The 18329-nt window shown below is 37.1% G+C and overlaps 1 protein-coding gene across 6 annotated transcripts in view; it reads right to left on the bottom strand.

The window, feature by feature from the left end:
* The window catches only part of LOC127946197 (transmembrane protein 108-like), a 52254-nt gene that overhangs the window by 3289 nt on the left and 30636 nt on the right, over positions 1-18329 (bottom strand). For all 6 annotated transcript variants that reach the window (XM_052542594.1, XM_052542595.1, XM_052542597.1 and 3 more), the window contains 3 exons: positions 13647-13730; positions 1728-2966; positions 1345-1496 (listed from right to left, as the gene is read on the bottom strand). In XM_052542594.1, coding sequence (XP_052398554.1) covers positions 1345-1496; positions 1728-2966; positions 13647-13730 — 1475 coding nt within the window. The remainder of the gene's footprint in view (positions 1-1344; positions 1497-1727; positions 2967-13646; positions 13731-18329) is intronic.

The raw sequence follows: 18329 nt of genomic DNA, 5'->3' as shown, positions 1-18329 counted from the left end.
TGAGGGAAAAAAGAAGCATGCAGAGGTTGAAATGGAAAATGTCAAAGAAGGGTTGATGGTAACAAATATACAAAATAGATTGAGAAAGAGAGAGTGAGATTATGGTCTTTGATCACCAGGTGGCGATAACATGAATGGTAAATCATGCTACAGCATTTGCAGTTTCCACTGAGTGATTTTTTTTTTCAAGCACACATTGTCTTGATTACAATGATAACCGTTCATTTCATTATGATAACCCAGCAATGAAAAAGCTACGAATATCTATATTTGTGTTATTCAGCCAAATATCTTATTAAGTTAATGATTTGTTGATTTGTAAATCATATAAATAGCAAAGCCTTCTAAGTAAGCCTTTTTAAGCCTTGGGGGGAAGTCGTGGCCTAATGGTTAGAGAGTTTGACTCTTAACCCTAAAGTTGTGGGTTTAAGTCTCAGGCTGGCAATACCACGATTAAGGTGCCCTTGAGCAAAGCACTGAACCCCCAACTGCTCCCCAGGGGCCGCAGCATAAATGGCTGCCCACTGCTCTGGGTGTGTGTTTGTTTACTGCTGTGTGTGTGTGCACTCTGGATGGGTTAGATGCAGAGCACGAATTCTAAATATGGGTCACCATGTACGCCTGTACGTCATGTCAATTTTTCTTTCTGTTCTCAAAAATGTGAAGGTTAATTGCTGTGAATGGCAATTAAAATAACTCAAAATTGCGAAAAATCTCTAACATACATTTTTCAGTTTTTGTTGGCCTTCTCTGCACTTTAAAGGGAACTGAATAGAGACAAAGTGAAATGATGGAAGAAATGATGGGAGTAACAGAGTCAAGAACGTTGCGAGCTGGCTTCAACCTCGTATTAACTCTGAAGCACCATGGCTAGGCATTAATCACTAGAAACATGGGGTGTGGTTTATGCCCTGGGAACTTAAAGTTGACATTTAATAAAGTTCTCTAAATGCATATTACTAGTCTTATTGTAAACAATTATTCCATGTTTATGTTACTTCTTTCATCTTATCATTTTTTTATTAAAATATCAGAATGCAATCTTCTGATGAAAATACAGACTTTTCTCTGGTTGCATATGCCAGATTTCTCCAGTGATTTAGTTTGCTTAAACCCACCCCTTTCTTACAATTGACTACAGGTTTGCATCCAGATCTGCCTCCATCCAATCAATGGCCATTGCATTGATCCAAGTCTCTGTCCTACATTTTTCTTTTTGAGAGTCTGTTTCAATCTTATGTACATCACAATACAGAACAAAATCTGACACTACTTAGATTACATTGTGACTTTTAAACAGACAAAAAGCAGTGGCAAAAATGTTTTCCAGGTCTCTGTCAGTACCTCAGTCTCCAGTGATTGTATCTCGCATGGGAGCTCCACAGCATGGCGAGTGAAGTAATCCATGGTGATGGCGTCATTCCAGTAGCTCATGTTGTTCTCCTGAGTAGCAGACTTCTTCTTTTTCCTCATACAGCATACGGTAAGCAGTACGGCTGAAGAGAAGAAAACATATTAATATTCTATATCTAATTCTTCTTCATTTTAGCCCTTAGACCACATTAATCACTTCTGAATTTTGTATGATGTGTTTCAGAAAGTTGTAAGCAAAAGCCACTAAGCCACAAAGGGAATATTATGTTATCTTGCGTCTTGGGAAAAGTTCCTGTCAGTTCTGATGACAGAAAGTTTTGAAAGCTGGAGGAAGAGTGATATTGGTTACTCACAGCATGAGGAGACAGGCACGCTAATGGCAAGAACCAACCACACAATGTTCATTTTGTCAAGGCAGATGGTGTTTTTTTCATGAGAAGGACCCAGCGCAGGAGCCGACTGGTTCCCAGATCCCCATGGGCCTTGTGTGGTGGCTGGAACCTGCCTGTTCATGTAGCTCCCGCTAGCTGTGGATGGTGCTTCTGAGATGTCTAAATCATTAACTGCAGGCCATGAGGCATCCGTGCTGTTGATAACATCGGTGGCATCTTTTAAAGAGAAAAGAGAATCAGTGGTCATATTGGTGGTTCCATTCCTGCCATCTTGGACTTCCACAAAGTTTGTGCTCTTCGCTGAAGGAGTGGGATCAGATATTATAACATGGTTGTAAGGTGATGGGGGAGGAGACTGGATGCCAGTTTGTGCAAAAGGATGTATCCCTTTTCCCAATGTTAGATTCTCTGTTGAAGACACGTCACGCAGTGTAATGGTGTGTTGTGAAGCCTCCTTATTCGTGTTCTGCCCTTTGTGGGTTTTGAAGGTTGAAGTAAATGAAGATGATGGTAAATGTTGAATGGGATCAGTGGGCTCCTTCACTCCCATTTCTCCAGTGTATGTGGTCCCCAAAAGGCCCTTGCCATTAATGGCCATGTCACTTTTAGTCCCTGAGAGAAAAGAATGATCTGAGCCAGAATTTGTGACTTGGTTTCTACTATACGACCCAGTAGCAGTGGTTTGATTTATATGGACCACACTTGAGAACTCCGACTGGTTCACTTTCTGTCTTCTGATTGTACTCGGCTTGTTGGTATTAGTGCTAAAGTTCTGGTCTTGGGTTTTAGTGGTGAAAAACCCAGAGCTTGTTCTATTGAACATACTTCTAGTGGTCAGTTGGGGTACTTCTGCTTCTGAAAGAGAGATTCTGAGTGATGCCTGATCCCTGGGACCAAAAGAATGCACACCTACTGTTGTTGTCTGAATTGTTTGAAATTTGGCAGATGGTACATTGTTCTTTGCTGTCTGGGAAGAGCTGACAGTAGTGGGTCTACTGATGGCTTTTAGAGAAGCCAGTGACTGGATACGCAGATCCCCAGTGCTGGAACCCTCATGCCAGCCCAAGGGCCCCGGTGAGAGGGTGGTGAGGATTCTGCTTCTTGTTGACATGGAGACAAGGTCCCTGTGGGTTTGGTTGGGGTCAGGCTCCTTTGCGGAGAACACCAGCCCAACTGGCAAAGACAGAATCAGCAGAACACCTGAAAAAGAAAAACAGACAATGAGAAGAATGTAGACATTATGCGTTTATCCAAAATGCGCAGTCTCACTGCACATACAGAATCAAGGAAACTTAGTATATAACCGTTAGTATATAACCGTGAGACCGGCGGTTATAGTTGAACACCGCCATTAGAACTCTATAACCGCCAAAACCGTGTCATTAAAATATTTTTTACAAACATTTTTTATCAAAATGTATTTTAATTTTTTAGATAGGATCATCAGATGCACAATATATCGGGAGACATGGTTTTTACCACTTAATGAAGTTTTGTAAATCGTCAGACATGATATTTACCACTTCATAAAATTTTGCTTTGTAGAAAACCTTTCTTAAAAACGAATTTCGTTTTGAACAAATTTTATCTTAATTTTAATAAATGTTTCATCAACCAATTGCATGTATTTTAATAAATAAAAAGCAAATATAGCAGACAATGATAACCGTGACATGGAAGCACCAGCGCGCCGCGTTCACTTGCACTGCACTGTGAACTAGAGCGCATCTCATCATAAGGCGAAAAATCTAAAATTTTGCAAGGCGACTTTAACGTCTGACCTCAAAGTGCCAGGGGCCCAAGCTACACCCCCCCAACCCCACAATCTTTCCTTTTACAATAATCCTTTTGCATTGATCAACAAGACGACGTTAAATGTTTAGTGAATGGTATGTTTCCTACCAATCAAAACTCACCCATGCAAAGTAAGCAGTGAAGAGAATAAACAGCGTTTCATTCAAGTGATAATGCTAATTCCAGATTACCATATCAAACACAAGCATGCCCATGCTAGAAACCTACATGACTATTTGAACAATATAACCATGCTGATTTCAGCGTTCACTACCAGAGACCATAAGCGTTCACTATCTGCCATGTCCTGTTATTTATTTTTTGAATCAAAAGGAATTACATCTAACATCCAGCCTTACCAATCCAACACAGCATTAATAAAACATCACCCTGTAAATAAAACATGAATCGTTGCTTATTTCACAACAAACTGGTGTGTTTCGATTAGCTACAAGCTCCTGAGCTCTCCCCCCTCAGCACACAACCTCGAGAGACTCCCAGAGTGTTTAACAAGCCGTGGATCTGAAGGTTCACGCAGCCGCTGAAATCATCTGAACATAAGCTCCCTGGTCCAATGTAAACACACTGCTGTCATATTAGCAGTCGTGTTTTATAATTTATCAAAACAAAACTATGAAATATGTGGAAATGGCTTGTAAGTCTGTTAATTGGCATCAGAATATGTCTAATAGTTTGTCTAATAGGTAGTAGTTTGTATTTAGTCTTGTCTGTTCCCTTTGGTTTGTATTCTGTTAAAAAGAGGAGTCAAAAATTATGTCAGCCTATCTAGCTATACTAGCATTTTACTCTTTTGCTATATTCTGCCATATGGATAGCATACTAGTATATAGTACAATTTAGCATATACTAGCATATATTAGCATACTACTCTTACTATTTCTGCCATATGGAATAGAATACTAGCATTACATAACATATCATGTATACTGAAATGTTACATAGCATGATACTCAAACTATTTATTACTATATGGAATAGCATAGTATGTATATCATAACATAGCATGTAATACCATATTTAGCATACATCAAGTTAAACTTATTCCTGCCATATGGAATAGCATGCTATAGCATACTAGCATAATTCATCCTAGAATGCTACTACCACATGGAATCACATAGGCATAATAGCATGCATTTCATGGAATTACATAGTATACAAATATAATAATTACAGATAATTTGACCATCGTAATTCTAATTATACAATTCTGCTCTATACTTTCAAAGATTTGGTAGCCTACAACTAAGGCTTTTTAACATCCAGACTCACATAAATGGTGTCACGGCATCCAATCAGATTGTACCTTGCAATTTACAGGCAGTTCTTGCAGTTTTTTGTTGGCAATATACATCAGACCTCCAGTGCACAAACTGTGGGTGGTTTGTGGGTGTTCTGTCTGAGTCTTAGATTAGGACTATTGTTTAAAACAAAACCAAAAAAGGATGATCCAGGAAGATGTCCAACTTGAGTAAATCACGTTAATCCATGAGTGACGCATGTGTGTGGTTGTACGTGTGTATGAATGGAAGGAAAAAAGAAAGAGAAAGAATTTGTCATACTACTGATTTTTTATTCTTATTTTAAATACACTGTCCTTATCAAGGTTACCTACGATCTATCAATAAATGACTCACTCTCTAGTGACATTTATGCTAGCACACACACACACACACACACACTCCTGTGATTCACAGTGTATAGTGAGGGGGAAACAGAGGAGGACAGCACATAATACATCACAGCACTGTGTGGATACTTTGCAAGATGAGCACTGGACCATAAGGGGTATGTGGGCATTACTTCAATACAGGCACTTCAAATGTCTCAGTCGTTGATTTTTATTAAAACTAACAGATATTAACTATAGCCATTACTCATTGCTTCAGTCACATGATCATTCAGAAATGTGGTGCTCAAGAAACATTTCTTATTATTACTGAAAATTTCTGTGCTGCTTATGGAATGTCCCCATAAAACATGGAAACCCGCTATCCGACGTGTGTGCGTGTGTACTGATCAATGTCACACACAGCATCCATAGAACTGTGTTTGTACATGCACTGTCTGGGTCAGAGAGATGTAATTAGCCGGAGCAGCAGCTCTCTGTTGATGGAGTCTAACCAGGTCTTATGCAGACAGAAAGGTCCGACCTCCTCCTTCACAGACAGGTGTTTACAATGAAAGCAAATTGAAAATCCAGTGATAGAGTGTCCAGCAAAAAAGTGCACACTTTAATGAACATCCATTATGTGATGGAGTGAATGGAGGTGAGGTGTGAAGATGAAGAGAGTGACAGGACATCAGGACTACACAAAGAAGACAAAAACGGAAAATGGTAAAGGCATATGAAAAGTTCTTTGTTATTCTGCAGCAGATAAATTAGGTTGACAAACTAGGGCTTGCACATGGAATAATTAACCTTGCAATAATTGCTTCCTCTGGTTTGGTGCTAAAAAATTACTTTCATTACAAAATTACATGCACTGCCATCTGCTGATTTAAAACATAGCATTCAGAGATGGATGGGTGGTGGAGTTTTTCTCTTACATAGAGGTATATCACAGTTTTTGTTTGGATTCTTTTAAATTTTGAAACTATCTTATAAAAACGGGGGATGCGGGAGATTTTTGAAACTTTTTTATTCATTATTCTGTCATACGGTTTCTCCAGGGGAACTTTTGAAATTTGTGACCCTGGACCACAAAACCAGTCTTAAGTCGCTGGGGTATATTTCAAGCAATAGCCAAAAAATTTTTAATAAATGCCAAAAATCATTAGGATATTTAAACAATGCTCAATTGGTGCTAAGGGGCCCAAAGTGTGACCAGGAAAAAAAACCCCACACCATTACACCACCACCAGCAGCCTGAACCGTTGAGACAAGGCAGCATGGATCCATGCTTTTATGTTCTTTAAACCAAATTCTGACCACACTATCTGAATGTCACAGCAGAAATTGAGACTCTACAGACCAGACAACATTTGTCCAGTCTTCTATTGTCCAATGTTGGTGAGCTCGTGTGAAGACCATTGTGGTCTTCTGCTGCTGTAGCCCATCTGCTTCAGGGTTCGATGTGTTGTGCATTCAGAGATGGTATTCTGCATACCTTGGTTGTAAAGTGTGGTTATTTGAGTTACTGTTGCCTTTCTATCATCTCTAACCAGTCTGCCCATTCTCCTCTGACCTCTGACATCAACAAGGCAGTTCCATCCATACAACTGCTGCTCACTGGATATTTTCTCTTTTTCGGGCCATTCTCTGTAATCTCTAGACATGGTCGTGTGTGAAAATCCCAGCAGATCAGCAGTTTTTGAAATGCTCAGACCAGCCCTTCTGGCACCAACAACCATTCCACATTCAAAGTCACTTAAATTCCCTTTCTTCCCCATTCTGATGCTCGGTTTGAACTTCGGTTTGTACCCTTAATTGTGAAACAGAGAATCAACCCTTTAAGTTATTAAGTCGAGCAAGGTTACTATTATGTGTAGCAAAATTAGGGAGATGGTGGAGGGGTTGCTATGTATTTAGGTTGTTTTGTCACTCTTACATTACGTTTTGATTTATGTTGACTGAGAAGCTCACCGAGAAATTGATGATGGAAGTGGAATTTATGCAGTAAACATCCAAAAGTAAAAGTCTCTGAAATGTTTAAGTAGCCTGTGACTTTCCTAAAGTCCTACATAGCTATGACATTAATAAATCACAAGGAAAGATCCATCCTGCACACTGTGATCCCTTGAACTGTCTGCGAGTCTCTCATATTAGAGCTGCAGATACTGAGATCTCAAACGGTCTTGACAGATTGCATGGGTTTACAGCGTATCTCCCCATCCATCATTCAATATTACACCCAAACCTCACCTCTGGAGACAACGAGCCGAGATGGCATCTGCAGAATGAGGCTGCAACAGTGTTGACTGCCACAAGTGAAACAAACTGAAGCAGAAATGCTATGTTCTCATAACTTATCCAATCTCCATGAACAAAGTTGTAAATATGTTCAAAGGTATTGTATGGCGTGCATTATAGTGCACAACATTTACATTAAACAAGTCATATAAACTACTGTACTTTGTACTTTTATGCTACTTTTTCCTCTTTATGAAGCTTAACAAGACCTTTAAGACTGATTTTTAGGTCAAACACCTAAAAATCAAGTCTAGAATCTTGGAGTGATTCTGGAGACAGACCTTAGTTTCAGTAGTCATATCAAAGCATACATTGCAAGAATTAGATGTTTCCAGTCAAGACTTGGAGAAACTTATTCATGCCTTTATCACCAGCAGGGTGGACTATTGTAATGGTTTCCTCACTGGCCTTCCCAAGAAGACCATTGGACATCTGCAGCTCATCCAGAACGCTGTTGCCAGGATTCTGACTAGAACATCTGAGCATATCACACCAGTCCTCAGGTCCTTACACTGGCTTCCAGTTACATTAAGGATTGATTGTATCAACATATTAAAATGATTACTGAAGGACAACATGTTGTTGAAAATTCAGCTTTGCCATTACAGGAATAAATTAAATGTAAAAAATGATATATTTCATTTTTACTGTATTTTTGATTAAATAAGCCTTGGTGGGCATTGCAGATATGCTCACTGAATATATGAGTCTGTTAGAAATGTATGTTTTTATTTGTAATAGGGACATTATTATTTACAAAAATACAGGACTGAAAAGAATTTTTCAGTGAACAGATTTTTTTGTATAGTCTTTTTTACTGTATTTCTCATTTTGAATCTTTCTACAATACAGAGAAGAATTTAAATCTGCATGTGTAGCAGAAGCTTTAAATGAGTTCCAGTTCACTACGGCACACAAGAACCATTCCAATATAAGGAACATCCGAAAATAAGACAGTAGCAGACATCAGCATTAATGCTTTGCTGGGTGCACACATGCAGCAGAGTGGAGACATGACCGCTCTGCATGATGAGCACCCAGTGGAAAATTGAACAAGCTTCCCTGTAGCGAGAACCCCATACTAAACAACGGTTCACAGTGATAAACTAGGCACTGAGTCAAGCAGAAAATGCAAGAGAAAGATGCAGGGAAAAGGGCTATTCTGAGTGTTTAGCCAAAGCAATGATTAACACAGTGCTTTGCTGAGATACTCAATAACTGGCAAGTCTGGTGGTTTCCCAAAAGAACAGATGTAAACACTGTTATTTTGATAATGAACCTTTATATCCTCCCTCGACCCCTCAGTCTTCCATAAATGGTGTTTTTATCTCTGTCACATTAATTGGTCTGGGACACCAGCTAAAATTAGTATTCTGCAGTGGGTTACGCCTTTAGCCTTGAGACAAAAGTCAAACAAGCTACTATGAAAGATGCAGAAACCTTCAGAGACAGGTTTAACCTGGTGTTAACATCTGTATCAAGTGAAGAGTAATAACATTCCCAAAATTCTGCACCTTAAATAAATAAATAATAATAATAAAACTAGCAGTACTGTTACAAAATAAAGAAATTATGTTTGTTCGACAAGGAGACATTCAATTGATAAAAAAATACAGAGATGTATAATGTTTTGTCAGGATTTCAATTTCAAATAGATGTTCTTTTGAACAATTTATAAAAAAAAAAATACTATTTCCAAAATAAGACATTAAGCAGCACAGCTGTTTTCAACACTGAAAGGTTTCCTGAGCACCAAATCAACATATTAAAATGATTACTGAAGGACAACATGACACTGAAGACTGGAGTAATGGCTGCTGAAAATTCAGCTTTGCCATTAAAGGAATAAATTACATGAAAAAAAAATTAATAAAAAAAAAAATGAAAGCAAGTGACAATATATTTCACAATCTTATAATTTTTACTGGATTGTTGATTAAATAAATGCAGCCTTGATAACCATAAGACACTTTAAAACATAAAAACAAATCTCAAACTTTTATGAACAGTAGCCTAGTGAATTTTCATGATATACAAATATAATTAATTATTTATTCATAAATACTATTATTTATATCACTATGATAAATATTACATTTCACAACCTGAACAAACTGTACCTTGCCAAATGAACTGATAATTTTAAAAGATTATTGATCTTGACACACATAAGTGTCTGTTGGGGACCTTCTTATGATGTCACTTCCAGTTTTTAGTTTTTTTGCTGCATGTTGGGTATCCAAAAGTGTTTCAATACAAACCTAAACTGCTTCACTGCACCTTTGTCCTAATAAATAATGATAAAAGATGTTTTTAAATGACTGTTTTCTACCAAGAGCTGTAGCCTTTTATTAAAGTTTTGATATTATGATATTAAGATCTGTATCACACTAATATTTTGACAGAACACGTTGGAGATGCATGTAAATATCAGTTATACTGTCAATGGCAATGTATTGGAATACCATGTTTAAAAAGTGACAAAATTCTCAAAAACTACAAAATCTCTGACAAATTTTTTTTAGACGGCTTAAAAAAAAGTTTTATCATTTTAGCTGGTGACATGTTAATAATGTGAGACACTAAATTAAATCTCTCTTTGACAGTCGCACAAAGGATTATTTTAAGCTATAAATGTGAACAAAACCAAAACAATGAATCCCACCAATGAACAAATGCCAATGGTGTCTCTTTGGGAGCCGTGGTCTTTAAAGCTAGGGATCGTTACCCCATGGGATTGTGGGGTGATTTGGGCACTTCCTGTGTTGAGGGAGGGGCAGGGTGGTGCAGATGTGAGCTCATAGATAAGGTGGGAACCATAAAACCCTCTTATAATGGCTTCCTGTTTGTGTGATTTAGGTTGCGTTGGTTCTCTGCAATGCTTTTGGATGTTTATTCAATCAGGAGGGCGGACGAGCGAGATGCACTGGGCACTGAAGGAGTCAATTTGTTTACTGTATACATAAATCTGACATTTAAAGGGGCACTAACGAATGTCTTTGGCTGCAAAGGAAGTACAGACTATAAACAGGAAATTTTTAACACATAAGGAATGTCACTGGGCTATGGCTGCTCGAAATAGTTGTGACAATGAAATAAGGTCTGTGCAGTGAAACGCTGCTTTCAGCATTCTGCCGTCGGGACTTTTGAAGGAGCATTGCTTTTGAATTTTAATTAATGTTTTTTGGCAAAAGCTATTTTATTCAAATAGCCTCACAATGCCAGAGAGAACAGCAATCACTCCATAACTGCATGAGAAAGCCATCAGCTAAATTCAGTTTATTTTAAACAAATGGTGCCATCGCTACTGATGAGCTGATGAACAGATAGACTCGAAAGACACAAACAAACCGATGTTGGGAGAACGAAAATTGCGCTTGTTATCAGTACGGTTGAGTTCCAACACTAACTATGACTCATGAACCGCTCTTGTTACATAACTTGCACATTTTGTGGCAAAAAAACTTGCGGACTTGGCAAGGTCCTTTCAATTTCTGCGGCAAGTTGCTTTGGTAGGAACCTGCCAATTTCATACATGTTACATTTAAATGCAATGTGTATTTAGGGGTTAAAGGAGCTGGTAACTAAAACTGCATATATAATGGCCACACATACTAATCTTTGAACTATCATGTCTGTGCCCTCGAGAAAAGCTCTTAACCTCAGGCCATGCCAGAGGGACTCAATGCAGCACAGCAGCAAGGGCAAACTGCATCTAATTCTGATATTTTGGGGTAGTAGCTGAGCTAACTGCTCAAAAAAATTAGGAATAATATTTAAATTTACTAAATATTATCAGCCTACAATAACCAATAAAACTTTGGCATTCCAGCCAGATCTAATCAGTATTTGTACATATTCATATGTAACATTTGTACATATATTCATATATACACACTTCTAAATTGGGGGGCTGTAAGATGTATCTGTTTTTGTATTATGTATTATTCATGCATTTTCAGCATTGATTACCCCAACTTTTAGAATGATCCCTCAGAAATCATTCTAATATGCTGATTTGGTGCTCAAGAAACATTAACAACGTTGAAAACAGTTACTTACACTTACTTACAGGTGCTTTGATAAATATAAAGTTCAAATGAACAGCATTTATCTGAAATAGAAATCAGTGTAACATTATTCAACATCATTTTTGATCAATTGAATGTGTCCTTACTGAATAAAAGTATAAATTTCTTTAAAAAAAAAAAAAGAATATTTGTACTTGTGATTACCAAACAGTTCATATATATGGAATGATTTCCACCACAGCGGTCTTCAGTATCCCGACAGCCTCAGATCAGACAGAGCTCAGCTGGGAAACACTCTGAACATTCACATAGAAAAGTGACCTGAATATCTCCAGCACTGAAAACACAATTTTTTTTCCCCAGACAAACTCCATTGACATTAGTTTGAATGAATGGCTAAAATATACCTGAGCCTGAAAAGTATTCTTCACAGAAACTTTTTGATGGTTTTGACAGACCTTTTTTGAGGTTTTCTCAACACTCATGTTGGATTTTTCTGAGCATGGCATCTAACAGAATTTGCTGTGATGAAATATCTTTTCAAAGTTGTTCTACAATGGGAGAAGACTTCTCCATCCGACCTCATGTTCCTGATGCATTTCACACTTTAATGTTGGATTTCAGCCAGACTGATATCAGGCGCGTGTTGCCAATACTAATATTCTGCAAGAGTAAAAAAGTAAAAAAAAAGAGTAATAGACCAAGACAGCAGAGCAAGGGTGGCTGAAGGTGTACTGCTGTCCCCACCAGGTTTAAACTGGTTTAGTTAGCAAGATTTTCTTGGTTAATCAACTTCAAAAAAAACAAAAAAAAACATGCTGAACGATCCACAGAAACTATAACTATAATAAACTTAAAAACTATCTAGAACTTTATATAGGCAAAAAGTAGTAGTTAATAGATAGTTAGTGAGAATTGTTCCACAAACTACAGTATGACCAAACAGACGGTAATATTGTAGCTTAAACTAAAATCATAAAACCACTTAAAACTAGAGTAAAACTAAGGCTAATTATTAAAAACTAATAATTAGTAAAAGTGTAAAAATAAATAAATAAATACATGACTAAAATTGACAACAACAACAAAAAAATTTCATTGTATACATAGGGTACTTTTTATCTCTGTGTTCACCAAACCCTTCTTGAGTGTTTGCTGCTAAAAAGCTAATTTTTAGTTTCATCTGATCATAGAAGCCAGTCCCATTTGAAGTTCCTGTCATGTCTGATAACTGAATATGCTTTAGCTTGTTTTTGGATGAGTTAGGAGAATTTTTCTTAAAACCCTCCCAAAAACCCTCCCTAACAAAAAGTAGGTATTGTTTGACCATTTTTTAAGGTTTTCTGCCCCCGAGACTTTTCTGCAATTCTCCAGCTGTGGTCCTTGCATAGTCTTTAGCCTCTCAACTCTCATCCTCACAGGGCATATAGACACATATAGACATATCCTTTTCCAGGCAGATTTGTAACATTTTCTGTTGATTGGAAATTTTTAATTACTGCCCTGATGGTTGAAATGGGAATTTTGACAGCTCTAACTCTTTACTTAAAGCCACTTCACTAATTTGTGAAGCTCAATCATCTTTTGCTGCACATCAGATATATTCCTTGGTTTTTCTCATTGTGATGGATGATTAAGGGAATTTGGGCTTTTTTCCCCCTCCTCTTTATATTTCTGTGAAACAGGAAACCATTGCTGGATAATTTCATGTTCATAGTCACCCTGGAGTGTTCAAAACTGTGAACATGAATGGGAATTAACTTCATAGATTTTTTTCTCCTAAGAATTTCTAGGGGTGCCAATAATTGTGTCCAACGTGTATTTGAGAAAATAATTTATGACTGTGTATATATAACAAAAACATAAACATTTAAAACTAACATTTTAACTAAAATTCAAATGAAAATATAACAATAAACCCGGATTCAAAATATTTTCTTTATTATAATAGTAAACCAGTGATACTAATACCTTAACTTTTAAAGCACTAAAATGTTTTGTAATTAATATTATCATAAGGGACATTAGGATGCTTTGTCAACCACTATGACGAAAACAGAGCTTTAAAAATACTATAAATGGCTTATCAGTATTAAAAGGCTTTATTAACATGAGACTTACTCAGCAGCTGGTGGGGCAGAACCTGCAGACTTCTCTTCATGGTATCATGTGGTCCGGCTCCTCCTCCACAGAGCTCATGGTTCTCTACAGGACAAAGGATAGTCGGGAGTTAATCATAATCTGATTATCATGCTATTGCATTCCTGAACTTTTAATGAACTTTAAGAACATAATCAACTTAGGTATTTTTAATTAAATAGGGTCATGATTTTTACATGTGAGGCAAGCATCCCAACATAGCAGGATCAGCTCAACCCTATCTGTGGAATGTGGAATAACTATAGACGACGCACAATATAATTCATACACTGGATTAAATAATTGATCTGGCTCCAGAATCAAATCACTGAGGTTGCTTTGGAAATTAGTGAGGGTGCTCTAATCTTAATAACATATATAAATAGGCCTAAATTTGTGCCATTCACGTCTATGGTGCATAAAGCACTCCTTTATAATCACTAAAAAGCTGTCACTCATGTACATTTCATTGAAAATGAAAATTAAACACTTTAGATGCAATAAATAAATGGTTTAGCTCTGAAAATAATAAATAGCACAAGCTGAAATGTATGTGATCTGTCATTACAATTCTAGCATTATTCCCCTGTGTTCAGGCATTTGACATGAGCCAACAGTTTCACAGCCTCAGGAAACTGTCACGCTGCTGAATGCAAATGGACACGGACACATTTCTCTCAAGAGATAAGTGTCTTTGAATGCGTGTGTGCTTTTCTGTTTGTGATTGTCAAGGTGTCAAAATCGTCACTCTCTCATCTTGTCCTTGGGGTACTGTGACCGAACCGCATCCCACCGCACAAGACATATTGAGTCGATAAAGTATGTGAAATGAGATTTGATCCCCCTTGGGTGAGAGGAAGTCTGAATCACACACTAATCTAAAAGTCTCGCCAACACAACCACACTGGCCGTGATACACTGAGCAGCATTGATTCCTTTCCGTAATCTTTTCATTAAGAGCTGCCTGTCTTTCATAAGTGCTGGATCAAATCGAGACATTTCTCAAGTAGAAACCAAACCTAAAAAGCTTTTGATCAATGCTTACATTTATATCACAATTATATATATATATATATATATATATATATATATATATATATATATATATATATATATATATATATATATATATGCAAAAGGGTCGAATTGATTAACAGTCGTGACACATTTTTGTGTTTTTAAAAAGTGTCATTTTTAATACTTTTAACTTATCATGGAGATAATATATGTTTTAAACATATACTTAAGTGCAAAATCAATGTAATGTTTTGGACATTTAACGGCATGTTAATTGCAATTAAATGAAAATTTACAGGGTTTTTTGACCCACTTAAAGGGATACTCCACCCAAAAATGAAAATTTTGTCATTAATCATTTACCCCCATGTCGTTCCAAACCTGTAAAAGCTTTGTTCGTCTTTGGAACACAATTTAAGATATTTTGGATGAATACCGGGAGTTTTGTGACTGTCCCATTGACTGCCAAGTAACTTACACTGTCAAGGTCCAGAACAGTATGAAAGACATTGTCAGAATAGTCCATCTGCCATCAATGGTTCGACCGTAACATTATGAACCGACAAAACACTTTTTGTACATGAAGAAAACAAAAATAATAAATGTATTACTGTTATTAACATTAAGGTTGAACACTGGTGGCAGAGGGACTATTCTGATAATGCCTTTCATACTTTGAACGGAGCTTTTACAGGTTTGGATCGACATGGATGTAAGTGATTAATGACAACATTTTCATTTTGGTTTGGAGTAACCCTTCAAGTGGGATGTAAGTACATCTTTACATGTAATTTCATAATTACTTCTATTCAAATATTTAATGTGTATTTCCAAATGTGCAGTCAAATATATGGTAAATAATTTATGCTTAACGTATTATGGTAAATCATTTATGGTAAAAGGTAGAAGTACTTTAAATTGAAACGTTATCATTTTTGTTAATTATTATAGTGTGCACTTTAGAAGTTTACTTAATTATGAAACAGTGACAAAATTTTACTCTCTCTAAGTACACTTACAGTAAATGGCATTTTATTTCATTAATATTACATTATCTGCAATGCGCTAGCAGTCAAAGGTTTTTGAACAGTAAGTGTTTTTTAAAGAATTCTCTTCTGCTCTTCTGCTTTATTTTTTTTTTTATTTCTCCTATCAAACTGTATAATTTCTCAATGCAATTAACAATCAGGGACGAATTATTATCTATTAATAGCCTGTACCTGTACAATAGACAAGAGATTATAAACCTGTTTCTCATTATGTTCATTTCATCTCATTACTGTTCAACACAGCCAGCTGAAAAAATTCAACCACTGAGCTGTTTGACTTCTCAGTCAATACAAATCATGACATCTCAATCAATAGACCCACACAGCTCTTTGTGCTTTTGTGTGTGTGCGCAGTAGTCTCTACATCGTCCTCAAGGCACCTGTGAGAATATCTGCAATGATTCATGACACGCGTGTGAGTTTGTGTAGGAAGAAAGTCCATTTGTGAGTCATGCCCACCTGCGCCGGGAGGTCAAGAGACGAGCGCCTTTTCTCTGACAACAGAGATGAGGTCAGTAGAGTAAAACCTACAAGCACAAGACAAATCGAGAGGCCATGAAATGAACGCGTAGGCCAAACAAGTAAATCCTGAAAATAGGTGGCAAACAAACCAATATGTAGCTCTGTGTAAATTTTAGGTAGCATGCAGTGACGCTTGTACTTCTTTTCTAACAAACCACTGCAAGGCAGCTGGCACACACAGAGACCCTGCTTCAGTCACCATGGCAACCCTAACAGAAAATTATATTTAAATCTCATCACAGCGACAACTGTGAGAACAATACAGAGAAAATCAAACTTGACTTGGAGATATTAGCCACGTGCTCTTTGAGCCCTTGAGCCAACAGACTGAAAAAAAAAAAAAAGTCAATTTTTTCCCAAGGCAATGTTTGTTTTACGTTAATGATGATGGTTTGCTGACGTCCCGGGTTAGTTTTGAGACAGAACCTAAATTGTCTGTTTGGAAGGACAAGGTCTTTGAGATAAGGCAAGGTCAGCTGAGATGGTGTAGTGAAATAAAGCTGTCAGTGGATCCCCTCAGGCCACAGCTGACAGGAATAAGAATGCTTCTATCTTTATGCTTTATGTTTCTTTTACAAAGTTAGACTCCCAATGCTGGAGGTGGAGAAACCGGCACATCTGCTTTAGTCTAACTCATCAGTTTTGAGTAAGGGAGTAACGATTCACTCGTTTTATCAATGCATTGATTACAAACCCTGACGATGTAAATGCATCGATCCTAAAACATGTTTTTTGAATCCTGAATCACCGATTTTGGACAGTAATCGATTTAAAATGATAAGAATCAAATGAATCACGATTTCTATAGTGATTCAATGCTTCAAAATATATACACATTAAAATAATACAAGCGCAAATTAATGGAGACCTTGAACAGTGTTCGTGTACTCATACCTATCCTTCTAGCACTCCACTTTTTACTGGCTGTGATTGTCACATGATTACGGTCACATTACTTTCGTCTCACTGACGCAATTTCTGAGCAGCTGATGTGTGATCTCTCCCCAGGACTCGTGGCCAGTAATGCTAAAGTGAAGTAGTTTTACTTTTCTGTAGAGTTGCGTTTGTGGTTGTCACCATGTCGTTGAAACGCTGTTATTTTCTTCTCGGAGTCCAATCACCTTTGTTTGGCCTTCTCAGGGACGCTGTACTTAGGGATCAATGGTTACAATTGATGTTTATCTCGGTTCCCGAAAATTATAATCCACATGTAAAACTATGTGCAGCACATTTTGCTGAGGACAGCTTCCTCAATCTTAATCAGTTTAATGCCGGATTCGCACTAAGAGTATTCTTGAAAGATGGAGCAGTTCCCTCTTTGTCTGGAGAAGGCGATGTTTGTGGACCACAACTGGTAAGTGTACTTTATTATTTAAGTTGGTGTGTTTAAGAGTTTCTGTAACTTATTACACAAAGGGCAATGCTGTTTAGCTTTGTTAACTAGATGTTAGGGCTGTGCAAAAAAACGAATGCGATTTTCATGCGCATCTCGTTAGCCCACTTGCTTCTCAAAACGTGCCCAATCGCATTACCAGGAGGGCAGCCTGTGCTCAGCTGCTGTCAAATCACAACACAGGAACTGCTGGCACAATCACAACTAGTTACGTATTTCTGAAGGAGGGACTTTATAGAACAAGGAAGTCATCAGCCCGTTTTTGTGACTGTGAAAACAGCGGTATACAGAAAGACAATTGTGTGAATTGTGTGAAAAATACTGTGTTTTTTACACGCGAAACATGAACACATGTTATATTGCACACTGTAAACACAATCAAAGTAGGGCTGCAACTAACGATTATTTTGATAATCGATTAATCTGTCGATTATTTTTACGATTAATCGATTAATCGGTTTATGTACTTATATTTTAGTTTTTTCAATTTTTTCCCCAAGTAAATTATTAATAAAGCGTCTTTATCATTCAGCATAGATTTTTAAGAGATTTTAACCATTTTGCATGGTCATATCCTCATCAAAAATATACCTGGAGTTGTTTTATTATGTTAGTAATCCTTTGTCGAACTCTTCTGCAATCAAAACACTGACCCATACTCCAGCAAAATTCACAAGGAGATTT

The sequence above is a fragment of the Carassius gibelio genome, chromosome A24, assembly GCF_023724105.1.
Source record: "Carassius gibelio isolate Cgi1373 ecotype wild population from Czech Republic chromosome A24, carGib1.2-hapl.c, whole genome shotgun sequence".
NCBI lineage: Eukaryota > Metazoa > Chordata > Actinopteri > Cypriniformes > Cyprinidae > Carassius > Carassius gibelio.
Note: the sequence above shows the minus strand (reverse complement) of the source record. Positions and strands in the feature narration are given on the sequence as shown.